Raw genomic sequence first — 19,502 nt, 5'->3', positions numbered from 1 at the left:
CTAGAGCTGAAGTTCAGGGAAGGGGATATTTCCAACCCAGGTGTGATGGTTAATTTAATATGTCAGCTTGACTGGGCTAAGAGATACACGGAGAGCAGGTAACATATTATTTGTGGGTGTGTCTGCAAGCCTATCTCAGGAAGAGATTAGCATTTGAATAGGTAGACTGAGTAAAGAAGATTGTATACCAATGTGGTGGGTATCATCCAATCCATTGAGGGACTGAATAGAAAAAGGCAGAGGAATTTGCTTTCTCTGCTGGAGCTGGGACATCCGACTTCTGACCTAGGGCATCAGCACTTGTACTTATTTTTTTTTAATATCTATATTGGAGTATAATTGCTTTCCAATGGTGTGTTAGTTTCTGCTTTATAACAAAGTGAATCAGTTATACATATACATATGTCCCCATATTTCTTCCCTCTTGCGTCTCCCTCCCTCCCACCCTCCCTAGCCCACCCCTCTAGGTGGTCACAAAGCACCGAGCTGATCTCCCTGTGCCATGCAGCTGCTTCCCACTAGCTATCTGTTTTACGTTTGGTAATGTATATATGTCCATGCCACTCTCTCACTTTGTCACAGCTTACCCTTCCCCCTCCCCATATCCTCAAGTCCATGCTCTAGTAGGTCTGTGTCTTTATTCCCATCTCATCCCTAGGTTCTTCATGACCTTTTTTTTTTTTTCTCTTAGATTCCATATATATGTGTTAGCATATGGTATTTGTTTTTCTCTTTCTGACTTACTTCACTTTGTATGACAGACTCTAGGTCCATCCACCTCACTACAAATTTCGTTTCTTTTTATGGCTGAGTAATATTCCATTGTATATATGTGCCACATCTTCTTTATCCATTCATCTGTTGATGGACACTTAGGTTGCTTTCATGTCCTGGCTATTGTAAATAGAGCTGCAGTGAACATTTTGGTACATGACTCTTTTTGAATTATGGTTTTCTCAGGGTATATGCCCAGTAGTGGGATTGCTGGGTCGTATGGTAGTTCTATTTTTAGTTTTTTAAGGAACCTCCATACTGTTCTCCATAGTGGCTGTATCAATTTACATTCCCACCAACTGTGGAAGAGGGTTCCCTTTCCTCCACACCGTCTCCAGCATTTATTTTTTGTAGATATTTTGATGATGACCATTCTGACTGGTGTGAGGTGACACCTCACTGTAGTTTTGATTTGCATTTGTCTAATGATTAATGATGTTGAGCATTCTTTCATGTGTTTGTTGGCAGTCTGTATATCTTCTTTGGAGAAATGTCTGTTTAGGTCTTCTGCCCATTTTTGGATTGGGTTGTTTGGTTTTTTGATATTGAGCTACATGAGTTGCCTGTAAATTTTGGAGATTAATCCTTTGTCAGTTGCTTCATTTGCAAATATTTTCTCCCATTCTGAGGGTTGTCTTTTTGTCTTGTTTATGGTTTCCTTTGCTGTGCAAAAGCTTTTAAGTTTAATTAGGTTCCATTTGTTTATTTTTGTTTTTATTTCCATTTCTCTAGGAGGTGGGTCAAAAAGGATCTTGCTGTGATGTATGTCATAGAGTGTTCTGCCTACGTTTTCCTCTAAGAGTTTGATAGTTTCTGGCCTTACATTTAGGTCTTTAATCCATTTTGAGTTTATTTTTGTGTATCGTGTTTGGGAGTATTCTAATTTCATTCTTTTGCATGTAGTTGTCCAGTTTTCCCAGCACCACTTATTGAAGAGGCTGTCTTTTCTCCACTGTATACTCTTGCCTCCTTTATCAAAGATAAGGTGACCCTATGTGCGTGAGTTTATCTCTGGGCTTTCTATCCTGTTCCATTGATCTATATTTCTGTTTTTGTGCCAGTACCATACTGTCCTGATTACTGTAGCTTTGTACTATAGTCTGAAGTCAGGGAGCCTGATTCCTCCAGCTCCGTTTTTCTTTCTCAAGACTGCTTTGGCTATTCGGGGTCTTTTGTGTTTGCATACAAATTGTGAAATTTTTTGTTCTAGTTCTGTGAAAAATGCCAGTGGTGGTTTGATAGGGATTGCATTGAATCTGTGCATTGCTTTGGGTAGTAGAGTCATTTTCACAATGTTGATTCTTCCAATCCAAGAACATGGTATATCTCTCCATCTATTTGTGTCATCTTTAATTTCTTTCATCAGTGTCTTATAATTTTCTGCATACAGGTCTTTTGTCTCCTTAGGTAGGTTTCTTCCTAGATATTTTATTCTTTTTGTTGCAATGGTAAATGGGAGTGTTTTCTTAATTTCACTTTCAGATTTTTCACCATTAGTGTATAGGAATACAAGAGATTTCTGTCAGCACTTGTTCTTAGGCTTTCAGATCCAGACCAGGACTTTCACCATTGATCCCCTGGTTCTCAGGCCTTTGGACTCAGACTGAGTTATGCCACCAGCTTTCCCGGGTCTCCAACTTGCAGACGGCAGATGGTGAACTTCTCAGCCTCCATAACCACGTGAGCCAATTCCTAAAATAAAATTCTTTGGTTTTATTGGTTCTTTTTCCTTGGAGAACTGTGACTAATACTCCAGTCTAGAAGAAATGTCCCACCTCAGGGGCACCAGAATCACAAAGGACAGAATCAGCTCCAGCCTGCAGCCACACTCCAGCTGCCACCCTTACACACCCCTGACCAATTATTCCTTGATCAGAAGTTTCCAGCAGGAATGGATTTTACTAATCTTATTAACTTATTTTTCAAGGCCTCTTGAGATGACCAAATAGCTTTTCTCACTTGACACTTCCTAGCTGTATGGCCTTGGGACAAGTTGAATAAATTCTCTGTGCCTCAGTTTCTTCATCTATAAAATGGGAATATTAATAATCCTTATGTCATAGAGCTGTTGTGAGAATCAACTGAAATGATACACAGAGAGCATTTAGAAATGTGCACATAGCAAGAGCTCAATAGAATTTCTTTTTAGTTGTCATAATTAGTATTCTTAAACCTTAAAAATAAGAACATTAGCATTTACACTTCCTCCTATCTTCCCCATTGCCTGTATTGTTCTTTTTAAATCATTAGAGTTTATAAAATTTATTCTAACTAGATTTTCCATAGTTGTCTCATCTCAGGGGTCTATTTTAAGGGATGAAACACTTCCTGACCATCTGCCCTTTCTATGATGCCTTCTTTCCTTCCTGGTTCTCTAGAGCTTTTCAGGAGAGTAGCTTATTCAATAATGGTTCACGAGTGCTCTGTCCCCTGAGTTCCTTCCAGCTTTAGAATGGTCACCTGCTTTTGTACATGAATGACAAGCTAGCAGTTTATAATCTTCTTTAGTCTACATTCTCTTTACCTAAATTCCTTGTAGACGCTACTTTGCCATCTGTCTCACAGTAAATGTCATAGAAAAGTTGGAGAGCACATGATTTCCTCTCGTCGATTGCTTGCGCTTTTTGTCTTTGTAGTTAATGTAACATAGATGTTGATAGTTTCCTTATCTTTTTTTGAAGCTAAGTAACTTCACTAGGATATGTCTGTGTTGATCATTCTTCTTCAATTTTTCCTAAAATGCAAGGTACCCTTTTAAACCAAGGATTGGGGTCTTCCTTTATTTCTATTAAAGCTTTCTTTTTTTATGTCTTTAGACTTGTTGTGGTGGTTCTACTTTCTTCTTCAAGGATCCCAATTACCTGCATGCCAGATATCCTTTGTTATAGAGATCTCTCAGTTTTTCCCTGATAACTTCCAGCTGTTTTTTTCCATTTTATCTTTTTTAATTTCTTTATTTTTTACGTATTTTACTTTTGGCTGTGTTGGGTCTTCATCACTGCATGCGGGCCTTCTCTAGTTGTGGCGAGCGGGGGCTACTCTTCATTGTGGTGTGCGGGCTTCTCATTGCGGTGGCTTCTCTTGTTGCAGAGAACGGGCTCTAGGCACACAGGCTTCAGTCGTTGCAGCAGGTGGGCTCAGTAGTTGTGGCTCACGGGCTCTAGAGTGCAGGCTCAGTAGTTGTGGTACACGGGCTTAGTTGCTCTGCAGCATGTGGGATCTTCCCAGACCAGGGCTCGAACCCATGTCTGCTGCATTGGCAGGCAGATTCTTAACCACTGCACCACCAGGGAAGCCCTCTATTGATTTCTTAAAATCATCAATATCAGTATCTTTTCCCAAACGAGACAAGAACCTTTAGTATACCCTCATTCTCTTTAGTCTCTCTGCCTGTCTCTTAAACTCTCTGGATCTTGTTCAGAATGGCAGTATTTGGTTGGCATGTATTTTCTTTCCTCCTTTACTCTGGCCCAAGAATTTTAGACAATAAATATCAGTTCTCATATGTTTCACCACTGCCTCTGAGGTTTAGTTCTCTTCTCCTCTGCTGTGGTCCTATGTGCCTGAGATTTCTCTGTGGGTTTTCATGTCTACAATTTGGCTAAAGTCCAGGGTTATTTTATTCTTGCCTTTTCTATTTAAAAAAATGTGCCCTCATTTTCTTCTTGCATGCAGTGTTGCTGTTGAGAAATCTAATTTAAGTCTGATCGACAGAGGATTTGTTTTTCTCTCTGGAGGCATTTGGAATTCTCTCTTTGCCTTTGGTATTCTTAAATGTCATTACGTGTCCATATGGGGATTCACCTGGTCAAACCTCAACCCTGTTTGTCACTCTGTGACGCTTTTGCTCTGAGATCTTTCCTTTCTTTCATTCCAATATATGTACTTTTATTATTTCTTCAAATATATTTTTTCTACTTCAGGTTCACCTATTATCCATCTCTTATCTCTTCTATTTTCACCTTTCCTATCTCTTAGCTTTTTTTTTTTCTTTTTCTTTTAATATTTTCTCCTTTTTTCCTGCTGCCATCTAGGACGGTTTTTCATACAGATCAGCTCTATGTCATGCTTTTATTTCCTCTGGAGTAGTCTTCATTTCTACTTTTATATTCCTCATCCGTAACATTTCCACTTGGTTCTTTATTACAACTTCTTGCTACAGCTAAATATTATTAACATTTTCTCGTTTAGAGTATATTTATTTTGTTACTTAAAAATTGGGGTCCACACGTTCCAACAACTTTGCTTCAAATGACATGGTTGAATGGTGGTCAAGGCGTTGTATCTTTTTGGTATCCTTCGGGGTCTGGTTGTTTCTGCCTGGGTATTCATGTTCCCTTGGGGTCTGGGAATGTGTATTGACAAGGGCTAAAGTCTAGGACCTAGCTGGTGTCTCTGCAAAGGATTTAATGAGGTGGCGGGGGAGGGAGCCCCAGGATGGAGAATCACAATGGGTAACCCTCATTTGCTCATACTTGCCAGCCTTGTTGTTCAATGTTCACTTTATATTTTTTGTAATTCTTAATTTTTATTTTATTTTTGGCTGCATTGGGTCTTAGTTGTGGCTCACAGGCTCTTTGTTGCAGTACGTGGGCTCCTCTCAAGTTATGGCGTGTGGGTTTTTCTCTCTCTAGCTGTGGCGCACGGGCTCCAGAGCACGTGGGCTCTGTAGTTTGCACATGCAGGCTCTCTCATTGAGACGCGCGAGCTCAGCAGTTGCGGCGCGCGGGCTCAGTGGCTCCACGGCATGTGGCATCTTAGTTCCCAGACCAGGGATTGAACCAACATCCCCTGCATTGGAAGGTGGATTCTTTACCACTGGACCACCAGGGAAGTCCCTTAATGTTCACTTTAAACACTCGGAAAGAACAGCCTTGGGATGAGAGAGTGGCCTTAGTTTTTAATCCACCAGCCATGGATCTTAGGGAGGGGAGGACAGGGAAGAGGAGACGCCCTGGGGCAGCTGGTCAACCACCACTCACCACCCAGGGACAGGGCCTTTGCTCTGTCCTGGTCGTGCCCTACACAGGCACCTGCAGCCTGGCTCCTGCCACTCAAATCATGGCAAAGGAAGGGGGCCATGGTAGCCCCAAGGCAAAATGCAGGAGAGGCAGGCACAGAATGTCAGCTTCTAAGAGGAAACAGTCACATTATATTGCTTAATCCAGGTAGTGGCACATAAGGATGTGCTGTATTGTTTTTCACTATACTGCAAACGTATTTCAAAAAAAATCTTTTATATATACTTGGTACTTAGAGAAGAAATACCATCAAAACTCTATGAACAGGTATAAGTAGGATTTATCTTTCAATCAAGCTAAGTAAGGCTTATGGAGTTTCTATCTCATGGGATTGTTTATTTTGTTCCCTACAATGCACGATTAACACTTGCTAGACAGCTCAGGATTTCAGATTTCTTGGTAGGTTTTTTTAGGACAGACATCATATCATCTTCCCTCAAGACCTACTATACAGACACTTGATCAGTATGCATTAATCTCTTACTAATGGGCAAGGCTGTTCATCTAATAACTAATATCTATTAAGAGCTTAGTATATATCGGGCATTATTCTACACACTAAGAAATACAGCAGTGAACAAAGTCCCTACCTTCATGGAGCTTACATCTAGACAATAAACAAACAAGTAAACATAACTGTCAATGGTGATAAATGACATACAGAGAAGTAAAGCAGAGACAGAGACACAGAGGGACAGGGACAGGTGAGATGATGCCATCTTAAACAGAGTGGTTAGGAGAGACCTCACTGACAAGGTGACACTGGTTAGGAGGAAATGATGGAGCAGGTCACGCAGATATCAGGGAGAGGGTGTTCTAACAGAGGAAACAACCTGTGCAAAGGCCCTGGGGCAGAAGCATGGCCTGGTGTGATAGGAACAGCAGGACCTGGAAGACATGGAGAAGTGAGTGGAGGGAGTAGGGTAGGGGATTTCCAGGGCCAGAGGCTGGGGTGCCAGAGGCTGGGGTGCCAGATGCAGGATCTCAGAGACCACGGTGAGGACTTTCATGAGCTGTGAATGACATGCAGAGCCTTGGGAAGGTTTTGAGCAGGAGCGACAGGGTCTGACTTAGGTTTTAAAGAGACCACTGTAGCTGCTGTGGAAATGGCCTTGGAACAGCCACTCATCATTGCTCAGTCTTTTCTTTTTCTGTTCTTAGCCCCTCTATTTGGATTAAATGATGACTCAGGTGTTGACAGTAAGCACTAGGGTCTGAGAACACAAAATAACCAACTCCCTATTTCACTGTTTTCATTCAACTGAGAGCTGTTTACTACTCCCTCCACAAACGTCTACACATACAGATCTCTGAGGCATCACTTGCTCTATTAGGCTGTAATTAATTATACGCACACCAATGCTCCCCATTAAGCCGTGAGCTCCTTTAGAGCAGAGAAATAATGGCACAGGTCTCCATGGTGCTCACAGACAGTTTTTATTAGCCAGAGTCCTGCCTTCTAGGAGATACACAGCCAACCAAGGCACCCAGCTACCATTTTGTTCTTGCTCGCAGGGCTGATTCCACGGCTCACCTGGGATGGGGACTTCTGCAAAGCCGCTTCAATGCCTGGTTTCCACAGGTACAGAGAGCTCCACGTGAGGAAAGGCCAGACAGGGCCCTGTCTCCTCCACGCGGGATAGGACACACAAGCCAAATGGGCCATGCGTCGTGGAGCAAAAAGAGAGCCCTGAGCTGCCCCCTGGAGGCCTGGGCCCTTGGGGTTCCTCCTACGAGCCAGGCCATTGGATGGCTGCCTGCCTGCCCTCCCACACTGGCCAATCCCTAGCCTGATTGTACCCTTTCTGCATTCAGTGTTACACACATGCTGCAGCTGGATGCCTTCCGCTTTCTGGGCTCTATGAGCTTTGGCTGCTGGAGTACAAGGACCAAGCATCTGAATAGAAGGCAAGGTGAGAACGTGTTACCCCGTGCTCTTCTCCAGGCAGCTCCTGGGTCGCACCCACCAGCCCCAGAAGCCTGTGACCAAAGGGAGCTGCTCCGCCCTGGGGTGGGAGGGGCCTGGGAGCAGAGCGCCCCAACTAGGAGTGGACCATCCTGCTGACGGGTCGTTTTTCTGTGAAGAAGCTTTTCAGCAGCAGCACCTGGCTGAAGCTGACCACGAACAGCGCGATCGTCTCACCAACAGACCAGTAAGAGACCCGGCTGTTCAGGTCCTCGGCCCGGGCCCTGTCCTGGGCCTCCCGGAGCCGGTAATGCGTCTGGGAGTCAATCACCGTCTTCAGAGCCTCGTGGATGGTCACACAGGCGGACTCCATCTAGGCAGGAAGAGAAGAGCAGTCACTGTGAACCCTCAGAAAAGAAGAACAGGACCCGGCACACACACAGCAAGTGTGATCTTCAACATCCTCGGTAATTTCTCCTGGATGCTAACTGTGTGTCTGTGCTAAGGATGTGACACGGCTGTATTCATAATAAGCCTGACTGAGGCTCAGAGAGGTTAAGTAACTTGTTCAGAGTCACACAGTTAGTAGATGGCAGAGTCAGGATTTAAACTCAACTGTCTGAGTCCTGAGCCTATGCTTTCAAATACTGCCCTGTGTTCTTATTTAATACTCACCATACCCCTGACAGGCAGGGATCATTACTCCCAATGTTAAGGAGGACTGACTGATTGCTTACTGCATATACTGATGAGGAAACTGAGGCTCAAAGAGGCTACATGACTTGCCCAAGGTCACACAGCTAATGAACGGCAGGGTGTGAAGTAAACCACAATTGTGTTGGACTCTGAGTTCATTCTATTAAATTTGCAGCCTACACTTCTATGTATACACAGAAACACATGAAGACATACATTTCTCATGTACACAGAACCACACTCACATACAAACATGTGCAAAGACAGACATGTGTGCACATGAATGTGCACACACACATGCATATACTCACACATAACGCACACTACTTCACAACTTCCTTTACCTGCTAAAATATTACGTGTAGCATGCCGGATTCTGAATACATCCCACCCCCACTACCAAGGTCCCCTGCTCCAATCCCAGGGAGCTGTGAATGTGATGAGCTGCCACTCCTGTGATTATGTTATATGTCACAGCTGACCTTAAGAGAGGGGGACCATCCAGTGGGCCTGACCGAATCACAGGAGCCCTTCAGAGCAGGGAGCTTTCTCCAGCTGGTGGCTGAAGGAGAAGTCAGAGAGGCTGGATTCAAAGGAATTCAGTGCACCGTTGCTGGCTCTCAAGATAGAGGTCACATGCAAGGACCAGAAAAAGGCCTCTAGGGGTGGACAGCACAACAGCCAACAAGGAAACAGGAACCTCAGTCCTACAGCTGCAAGGAACTAAATTCTGCCAACCACCTGAATGAGTGTGAGAGCAGACTCCTCCCCAGAGCCTCCAGAGAAGAGGCCAGACCAACCTGATTTCAGCCTTGAGACCCTGAGCAGAGAACCCAACTGAGCTGGCCCATGCTTAGAGCCTACAGAACGGTGAGATAATGAATGCCTGTTGTTTTCAGCCATTAGTAGTAATTATTGACTCAGCAATAGAAAACTAAGATATTACGCCTGTGAAAGAACATGTGTTCTTACTCACAGGCAACCTCTAAAGCAATCATTTTATCCAAAACCCAGCAAATTCTATCCCAACAATAAGTTCTTGTGCTACGGAAGTTCATAAGCATCCAACAGACGTTTGTTTCCCAAATTCCAAAGGTGAACTACTTATAAAGCTCAACGTAAGAAGCTAGAAGGGACCAAACCATTGTGTCACCACCTTGACGGACCCCCGTGAAACCCTCATTTGTCTCACAAATTGAACAGTTTCTGGACGCCAAAGGGGAGGCTATGACCAAAAAAAGATGTTGCCCTTACTTGCTTCATAGATATTCTTGATTCTGGGCCATTCAAGGAGCTAAACTAGACTACGTGAGGAGAGAAAAGCTCCCCTTTAGCCCCTGTGTTGACAAGGCAGCATCTTCTGTCTGACAACTGGTCTACCTCCTAGGGGTGTGGGTTTCCTCTGCACATGTTGGCTGACGCCCTCATTCTGATCTATAGGGAAGAGGTGGTGAAATGTCACGTGGAGGGAAAACTGACAAGGTCACTGTGTACGAGATGGAATTAGTGGACCTCGACTAGGCATCAGGTCAAGGGGCAGAATCCACTGTAAAGAACAAGGTCATTTGTGCTTCACTTTTTCCCCCAAGGGGAACCTTGATCCTGCTTTCTCAGTGACACCTGCGTGTCCTATTTTTGGGCTATATTACGGTCTTCTCTTGCGACTGGAGTTAGCATGGGGCTTCTTCACCTTCCCCACATTTGGTAGGTAGGGTGTAGAGGGATACCTTGGAGATACTGCTGGTGTGGTTTCAGACCACCACAATAAAGCAAATGTCACAATAAAGTGAGTCACAGGGATTTTTTGGTTTCCCAGTACATATAAAAGTTACGTTTACACTATACTGTAGTGCATTAAGACTGTAATAGCATTATGTCTAAAAAAAAATCAATGTACATACCTTAATTAGAAAATACTTTATTGCTGAAAAAAATGCTAACCGTCATCTGACAACACAGGGTTGCCCAAAACCTTCAACTGTAAAAAATACAGCACCTGTGAAGTGCAGTAGAACAAGGTATGTCTGTACCTACAGATGTGTGATGTTGAGAAATGGACAAATGATCCTGAGAAGGGTTCCTGACATCAAGAAGTTGATTCCAAAGGGGACTCCTAAGTGACAACTGACTTCAGATGCCAACCTCTCAGGGTACAGACCTCTGCACTGGAGACGATGGTGGCATCACCCCTCCTCGCTCTCCTGGTAATGCTTCCAGAGTTGATGAAGGCATGTCAACTGTCACAGAGGAAGGAAGGGGACTAAACTGTGAAGGAACCAGGAAAGAGGTCACAGAGTGGAGTCAGGCTTCACCTACGCAAACCTGTGTCCAAGTGGAACCAAGGTGTGGCATTTGTAGACGCTTCCCTACTGTGCCCTTCCAGTCACTCCCTGTGACCATGACACAGGAAGGTTTGGTAAGGCCATTAGTTCTATATTTATAGCACCCTGGTGATCTTCGGAAGACCGCGGTTATTGAAGGTAGGGCTGGGAAACTCAGGAGAGACACCTCTCAAAATGACACTACAGGAATTCCAAATCATACTCGGTTTTCTCTGATAGCCCAAACTACACTAATTCGTTCTTTCAAATGTTTATTTATTAAGTGCCTACTCGCCTTCCAGACATTGTGCGGGGCCCTAGGAACTGAGAGATGAAATGAGTCAGACACAGTCCTGGGTCCCAAGAAGGTCATAATTTAGAGAATGTTATCAGCTTCCTGCAATGCCAAAAGAGCTAACAACAGAGGGGTGAGAGGAGCTATAGGAACACCTCAGAGAAAGCTGCTAATCCTGCCAGAGATGGCGGCGTACCTGACACAGGGAAGAGATAACCTGAACCTTGACAGATGGGCAGCATGTCACCAGGCAGAGGATGAGGGGAAGGCATTCCACGCAGGAAAAGCATGGCAGGGCTTCCCTGGTGGCACAATGGTTAAGTATCTGCCTGCCAAGGCAGCGGACACGGGTTCGAGCCCTGGTCGGGGAAGATCCCACATGCTGCGGAGCAACTAGGCCCGTGCACCACAACTACTGAGCCTGCGCTCTACAGCCCGTGAGCCACAACTACTGAGCCTGCGTGCCACAACTACTGAAGCCCGTGTGCCTAGAGCCTGTGCTCCGCAACAAGAGAAGCCACCGCAGTGAGAAGCTCGCGCACCACAAGGAAGAGTAGCCCCCGCTCGCCGCAGCTAGAGAAAGCCTGCGCACAGCAACGAAGACCCAACGCAGCCAAAAATAAATAAATAAAATAAATTTATTTTTTAAAAAAAGGAAAGAAAAGCATGGCAAAGAGCACATGCAGAGCCCAGTATGTGCAGCCCATCGGGGATATGTGGGAAGGAAGTCATGGGTAGGTGGAAGCTCACGGTAAAGGCCTTGAGAGTCAAGACTTTAACACGAAGCTCTGTGAGCAGAAGATTGGCAAGGCAAGGATCCCACTTTAAGAGAACGTCCCTGCCAGCCATGATGCAGAGGCGGACTGGTGGTGGGGAAACCACTTTGGTGGCTGCAATTCTGCTGGGAAGAAAAGACGAGGCCCTCAATTAAGAAGGTCACCAAGTGGGGTGAGAAGAGTGGATCTGGGAGCGATTTAGGGGACTCGGTAACAAAGTAGAGAAGATCGTTCTTGAAATTAGTGGGATGAACAGAGATACACATATACATGTGTATACACGCACACGCATGCCCGTGTGTATATGCATGCATATGCATGTGTACACATAGACATACACACACACATGTTTAGAATGTATAAATACACAGAGGCTTTGTTGTTAAACACTAGGGAAGGGCTCACTGGTTTTCCAGGCTAGAATTCCACCCTCCGTGTTTATTTCCATCACAAGCTCATTCAGAAACTCAAAATGTACATTACACTCACTTGAACTGGGGGCTCCTGGGACCCCTGAGCCCTAGCCCAGGCGTTCAGCAGTATAGGCTGGTACCTCCAGCCTCCTCCCAGGGTCCAGAATCACTGGAGAAGGAGTGGGGGTGGGGGTGGGGGGGTGGGGGGGAGAGAAACGGAGGAGGACACAGAAACCACGGGTGCCGACACCCCGGGCAGAGGACACATCAGATATGCCACGTAAGGCATCACTTCAAAGACGTGGATCAGATGTCATCAGCCAGAGACCAGCACTGCACTTCTATGAAGAGGGCCTGAGGTCTTTACAGGAACCACCTCAGATCTGATCAGTGACAGGGAAGGAAGCCAGTTTTCAGGAGGTAACAGAGCAGGAGGTGGTACTCTACGGCTTTCCTGGCGTCTAAAACCAGGAGACACCTTTAGAACCTGGCACGGGCCTCACAGGAGACCCCAGGGCCACACATCACCAAGATTCACAGACACCTGGAAGCATCCCCTTACCGTAAAAACATGCTACTTCCCTGTCCACTGGGATCTGCTGTTGGCGTTAGTCTAAGGTACCACTTCAGCTTGTTCCCACAAAAGTTCAGTTAGGCAACCCAGCCAGCCTGCTTCCTACCCAGCAGGAAGCCAGCAGAGGCCCTTCTGTTGCAAAGAGCCCTGTTCTCCCAGGGCCATGGGTCCCCAGCTCTCCTGCAGTGCGAACTTCACCCCGCTGAGACCTCCAGCCCTGGCTGGTTCAAAGTGTCCGGGCACCTCACGGGGATCGTGGGCACCACTCCATCATGACAGGTAGTCTCTGGAGACACCCTGACCTGTCTCCCTCCCAGGACCATCCCTTTCCTCCATCCCATGCCCACATCCCATGCCGTCTCTATCACCTGCTGATGCCCAGGTCTTCACTCTGTAACCAGCAGCAAATTCCTGCAGCCTCACCTCATCAGGACCACCACGGATAGAAGCACTTGGCTCTTTTTTATTTTATTTTATGTTTTTGGCCGCGCAGCACATGGGATCTTAGTTCCCCCAACCAGGGATCGAACTCGCACCCCCTGCAATGGAAGCGCAGAGTCTTAACCACTGGACTGCCAGGGAAGTCCACACTTGGTTCTTTAAATTCTTCAAGAGCTCAAAGGCAGCGTCGCAGGAGCTGGCCTCAGAGTAGAGTTAGGAAAACCTTTCATCTTCCCTCGACCACCACTGAGGCAGCCCCGGACCTTGGACCTCTGTCAGGAACCTTCAGCCTCCGCTAGGATCTGCCCAGACTCTCAGGACGCCCAGGGCACCTCAAGGTTGGCCTCCCTCAGCAGCATTCCTAGCCCATGTCCTCTGCCAGGAGCCTGGTCATGCTGGAACTCAGGCCGAAGACAAGTCCCTCCGGCCTGGAGCCCTGGCCCAGGACGCGGTCACTCTGGATCCTATTCTTTCACCCTCCGGCTGCTACTGGTGCCAGAACACACAGCCTCTGGCCCAGCACTGAGCTGGATGAAGCCTCAGGGGAAGAGAGAAGACAGCTGCAGGTAGATAGGGGATCCATGCCAAGCAAAATAAGATCAGGGCCGGTGAGGAAAGTAAAGTGATGCCCTGAACACCTGCACCTGCTGTTCTCCCCACCCAGGAGGCCTCTCCTCCTCCCGTGCCAGACACACTCCCAGGCAAGCACCCAGAGTGTCGCTTTAAGCTAAAACTCTCCCTGTGAAGACTTCCCTGACCCTCCTGGAAGAGTCAATTGGTCCATCCCCTGACAACCCTCACCCTTAAATCTCAGCTCTGATCAGAGCATCCTGGAGCTCCACGGTTTACAGGGTCGCATTCCACACGGGGTTCCTGACAGCTGGGACAGCGCCCTCTGACCTCATACTCCCACCACCCAGTACAGTGTGCAGACTGAGCACGGGCCCACCACAGGCGAGGGGGCGCTGTCTGAGACAGGCACAGACCAGGCAGGGGGGTCAGAGGTACAGAAGGAGAAGGAAACAGCTCTTTTGTGGCTGGGCAGAAGGAAGGATGAGGTTCCCAGATGTAGAAGAGGGGAAGTGCAATCACTCCTTCCTGCAACAAAACCAAACTCTAATTCTAAGGCTCCAGGAAAGAACGTCTCTAGTGCGTTAATCCACAAAGCCTTTTCTCTACTGGTTTCTTTTCCACTGCTTAGAGAGAGAAATCCTTCAGCTCAGCTTCTGGAGACTCATAAAATCTTCAAAACAGAAGCTATTTCATCAACGACCAACAGACCTCCTGAGAGGATAGGTTATGAAGGATCCTACACAGAAGACACATCCTGGGCTGGAACTTCTATCAGCAGTCATGCCGCTAAGTTCAAACGCACTGCTGTCCAGTGGAACTCTCCATGCGTGGGCACCAGCCACCTGTGACTACTGAACACTAGAAATGTTGGTACAGAGCAAACAAGGAAGGGAATTTTTAATTTAATTTTAATTAAATGTCAACAGCCATATGTAGATAGCTGTCACTGACCGGACAGTGCAGTGCTAACCTCCAACTGCTCAGAGCATGAGCCCATGGTCAAAGCCACAGAGGAATGGAGCCTGTGGTCACCTTGGAGGGCAGCCCAGAAGGTAATCTGGCATTGCTGGAGACTCAGATGCTCTGGCTTTGGGTGTGGAACAGGTGCAGCCACAGAAGGTCATTCCTGTCTCGCAGGTTTCCCTGGGTCCTGCCACTCAGTCATTTGATAACTATTTGGTGAGCTCTTAGTCTGTGCCACACCCCAGGCACTGGGGCGCTGGGGATTCAGGGGTAATACAGAGTCCTAGCCTCAGAGCCTGCATATGGGAGGGAGGGAAAAGCTTAAATAGCAGGAGGGAAGACTGAGGGAGGAGGCTGGGGTCGGATTATAGTTAACTGTGACAGCCATGGGTGACAGAGATGACTATCCGTCCTCCAAAGTGTCACCGTTTCTCTTCCAGATTGTGAAGTTTGTTGCTAGGAGTTGACTGCCCAACTGAACTGATTGCCGCCTTCGTTTCATCCAGTCTATCCACAGGACTATTCCTCAACAATGAGATATGAGTGGGTGTGATGGCATCACTTCTGGGCCAGGGCTTTTAAGAAGCAGATGGGACTTTATCATTCTCTCCTTCTTTTGGTGGCTAGAAACAGAGGACTCTGAAGCCCTAAGGGACATCAGAAATATGACAAGAAAGAAGGAGCCTGGCTTCCTAAGTCACTCCATGGAGGAAAGTCCTCCACCCCTATCCCCACTCTCTAGATTATTATTTGAGTGAGGAAAAAAAAAAAACTTTCATTGTGCTAAGCCGTTGATATTTGGGGTTTATTTGTTATAGCAGCCAGCCGTTGTTACGCTGACTAATATATACCACACAAAGGAGGACCGGTCTTTCTCATGCAGATACATCGTATCAGCAGAGAGGCATATGCTATGTGTACTTTGAAAGTGGTGCTGTGTCAAAGACTAAATGGGAACGCAGGAACACCAGAGGAAAGCATGGCAGGGATCCAGTTAAAGAATGGAGAGGAAGACCAAAAGGAGAACATAGGGTCTTGTAGGACTGGATGTGAACAGAGGGGCAGAGTCAATACTGAGACTTCAGACTGGAGCTGGATAGCTGGTGACTGTTCATCAGGCAACGCGGGCACAGACAAGGAGGAGCAGGCTGGGGGGGAGGGGGTTCATCTCAGCCTGTTAGCGTCCACTCACCTGGGTGAGAGCCGTGACTCTGTTGCCCATGTCTGGGAGAATGGGGGGCTCGTCGCCCACTTGAAAGTCAAAGTAGACGGTCTTGTGAGAGAAGGTGGAAAACTCATTACTGAAGCAAAACTGATAAACGCCCTTGACTTCAGCCTGGTGTGTGAAGCTGTCATACTGCTTCTTGGTTTCCCTGTAGATGGTGTTCCCCAGGGGGTCCTCCACATAGCAGTCGACGTCGTAGTGGCCTCCAGTGATGACCTGACAACCACAAAACACACCCACAGTCTGCTGTTACCAGAGAGGCAAACACCACTTACCAAAGGCCGACCAGGCAGTGATTACATGTCACAAACATTTTTTTCATTTAATCTTCGCAGTCTTCTAAAGGCTGACACTCCCCAATTTACAGAGGATGACACTGAAACTGAGAGAGTTGAAGTTAACTGGCCATGGTCATGCCGCTTGAAAGTGACAGAGCTAAGACTTGAAACCATGTCTGTCTGATTCCAAAAGTTTTGCTCTGCAAGAGTGCCAAGAGCCTAATCCTCCCCATTTTACAGAAGAGGTAACTGAGGCTCCGAGGTTAAGTAAACTGCTGAACGTGTCTGGTAAACGTTAATATTATTGCTGATGGAATGCAAGGGGAACGCAAACATAGACTGAAGCCTTCACAGAATCAGTGATTACCAGAGGTGGGAGAGCCCTCGGGAATCATTAGTTCAAACTCTCAACACAGGAAAGATAAGACCTGCAAAGGGCAAAAATCACAGAGGTGGTCAATGACTATAACTAAGGTCCATCAAAGAACACAGTCAGTGGCCTCCATCTGCTTCCAAATATTACAATTTCCTTTTGTTCAGATGGAAGAAGTTGCTTTGTGATTAGTGAGCTTCCTAATGCTGGAGGTGTGTAAACTTATGCTGAACCTGCTCTAACAGGGGTTCCTGACCTGGCAGGGACCAGATGACCTCTCAGCCCCCTCCATCCTCACAACGATCATGTTTTGGTGACTGTATCTAGGTTACCCCTGTTAACCCAGCTGCAATTTCCACACTGTCCACGGACATGTGAAAGTGGCAACACCAGTGACTCGGAGGTCATCACACATTGTGCTGTCCCCAAGCACACGCCTCTTTTAGTGGCTTTGGTCAGAGAGGGCCCACCACATGGCCTGCCCCTACTCCTGCTTCCCGTGCCAACTCATCTCTGTAACGCCTGTCAGTATGTGTCCACAAGCAGACGCGGGTCTGGGTATAATTCCCACTCAGCTCCCTACTCTTAGATCTGCTCACTCAACCTTAGGGGCAGATCTCTCACTCAAGACCTGCTCCCCTGAACCGTGAGCCATGAAATCTCTCAAAGGAGCCAGGACTGCAGGAGCTAGGAGCTTTTCTGAGCCATATGGCAGCAGCCACAACACCACTCCTTGGAAACACTGCCAGGGCTCAAAGCCTGCGCTGACACCTCCTTTCCAAAGCGCCATTTCTCATCACTTGCCGCGCTCACCCCAACTTGACTTCAAACACTGGAGAGAGGGAAAAATAATGCCAAGGACCCATTTCCTCTCGCTGCCATTTTTCAGTACGGGCGGGGACAAACTGGTCCAAAAAACTTGGGACAGAGAGCCTGTGTCCAGCTAATCAGACATGGCATTCCTTAGAATCAAGGGGCCTGCAGGTCATTGAGGACAACTCCCCAGGATGCAGGACCCGCCCCCCGGGGATCCGCATCCAGGTAGCGCACCTTCGGCGCTACCTCCCGCCCTGGGTAGTCGGGCCTGTCTCGAGTGGGCTCTGACTTCCTCGCGGGGAAGTCAGCTGGTCTCTGGTCATTCCCGCCCCATTCAGCCTCTTTGGCTAATTCCAGCCACTCCAGCCTGGGGCGCACCAGTGACCAATGGAGACCTGGAAGGGGGAGAGGAGGCGCTGCCGGGCGCCAGGGCCTCACCTGGTAATCCAGGGAGAACTTCACGCCCTGCTCCACGTCCTCGTGGAAGCACTGCTTGGCGTTGTCAGGTAGCTCGAAGGTGAGCTCCGCGCCCCGCGGCCGCTCCGCCTGCAGCAGCAGCAGCAGCAGCAGAAGGGGCAGCGCGCAGGCGGAGCGCGAGGCCACGCTGCCCATGATGCTCCCGGTCCAGTCCCGTGGGCGGCGGCTCGGGCGTGTGCTCCTCGCGGATGGGACGGTGGCTGGGGGACCAGGGATAAGGTGCAGGGACAGACGTGGCGCTTGCGGGGCGCTGCGCTTCCGGGAGGGCGGGAGGCTCAGCGCGCAGCCGCGCGCTCGGGGGTGGTCCCGGGACCGAGGCCAGAGAGCGCCGCGGCCTCCCCCCGCCCCTTCTGCCCGTTGCGCCTGCGCGCTGGCTGGGCTGGCAAAGGGGACACGCCCCTTCCCCCGCCCCGCGCTGTTCTGCTGGGGCGTCTCGGCGAAGGTGAGGCGGGACGCCCATCCCCAGCGCGCACCTCCCCGGAAGGGCCCTCTGCCAACATCCCCGACAGACGTTTTCTGCATCTTCTGGGACCCGCAGGCTTGAGGATTACCCGGAATTGGCCCAGGTCCACGCAGTCCATCCTCTCTGGCTGCAGCAGCACGAAGCCCATGGGGTTTTACAAGGTACAGGCTCTGCTTCTGACTGGCTCTGTAACTTGTCTCACGCTTCTCTGGAGAATCAGTCTCCTGGTCTAGAACTGGGTGTGCCCAAACCTACTATCCACAATAGCAAGGAAGGCTAGAGGAAAGATATGCAAACTCTGGGGACCCAATTAACACCCCCTTTCTCATTCCCATCCCCTTCCCAAGGTGAAAAAGTATGCCACGGGGCAGGGGGGGTTGATGGGTGAGAGTAAGTGAAACCCCACAATTACATCTGTTCTGGGGAAAACCGGCAGGCGCGCTCACACACAAAGCTTCCTGAAGCTTCCTGAAGATACGAATACAGGTCTCTCACTCAGGGATTTCAGGTATCTCTTGGTTGTCTGTATAAGTTGAAGGTTCTTCTGGGACAAAACAATCTTTTTTTTTTTCCCTTTGACTTCTCAAAAGCGCTGAAAGCAGATAAATTAATTTATTGTCTTATCTATTACCATTTACCTAAGAAGATATTTTGTATAATCATTACTATAGCGTTTTATATTCACTACGATCAGGTAAAGACAAAGAAAAAAAGATTGTAGTCTCGCTACTCAGTAAAGAATTTTTTTCAGAACATCATTAGGTGAGGTGTATCTTGATTTTAGCAAAGAGTTTTACTGCCTATATAGGTCTCCACGTGGATAAGACCAAAGTGTCCTGTCACTTAAAAAGCTTTTGCACAGCAAAGGAAATCATAAGCATGATGAAAAGACAACCCTCCAAATGGGAGAAAATATTTGCAAATGAAGCATCTGACAAAGGATTAATCTCCAAAATATACAAGAAAAAACCCAATCCAAAAATGGGCAGAAGACCTAAATAGACATTTCTCCAAAGAAGATACACAGATTGCCAACAAACACATGAAAGGATGCTCAACATCACTAATCATTAGAGAAATGCAAATCAAATCTACAATGAGGTGTCACCTCACACCA

General features: G+C 47.5%; 1 protein-coding gene and 1 long non-coding RNA gene across 2 annotated transcripts in view; one reads left to right on the top strand and one right to left on the bottom strand.

Annotated features, from left to right (window-relative positions):
- Window positions 1–7,211: 7,211 nt before the first annotated feature.
- On the bottom strand, window positions 7,212–18,480 carry TMED3 (transmembrane p24 trafficking protein 3). The gene is made up of 3 exons (XM_030878445.2): window positions 17,884–18,480; window positions 15,946–16,194; window positions 7,212–8,074 (listed from the first exon to the last, which is right to left on the bottom strand). The coding sequence occupies exons 1-3, from the start codon at window positions 18,442–18,444 to the stop codon at window positions 7,838–7,840; spliced, it is 1,047 nt and encodes a 348-aa protein (XP_030734305.1). The 5' UTR covers window positions 18,445–18,480; the 3' UTR covers window positions 7,212–7,837.
- The window catches only part of LOC115864580 (uncharacterized), a 58,721-nt gene continuing 57,581 nt past the window's right edge, over window positions 18,363–19,502 (top strand). The window contains exon 1 of the long non-coding RNA XR_009562827.1: window positions 18,363–18,546. This is a non-coding gene — a long non-coding RNA (uncharacterized lncRNA). The remainder of the gene's footprint in view (window positions 18,547–19,502) is intronic.

The sequence above is a fragment of the Globicephala melas genome, chromosome 2 (genome assembly GCF_963455315.2).
Source record: "Globicephala melas chromosome 2, mGloMel1.2, whole genome shotgun sequence".
In the NCBI taxonomy this organism is placed as follows: Eukaryota; Metazoa; Chordata; class Mammalia; order Artiodactyla; family Delphinidae; genus Globicephala; species Globicephala melas.
Note: the sequence above shows the minus strand (reverse complement) of the source record. Positions and strands in the feature narration are given on the sequence as shown.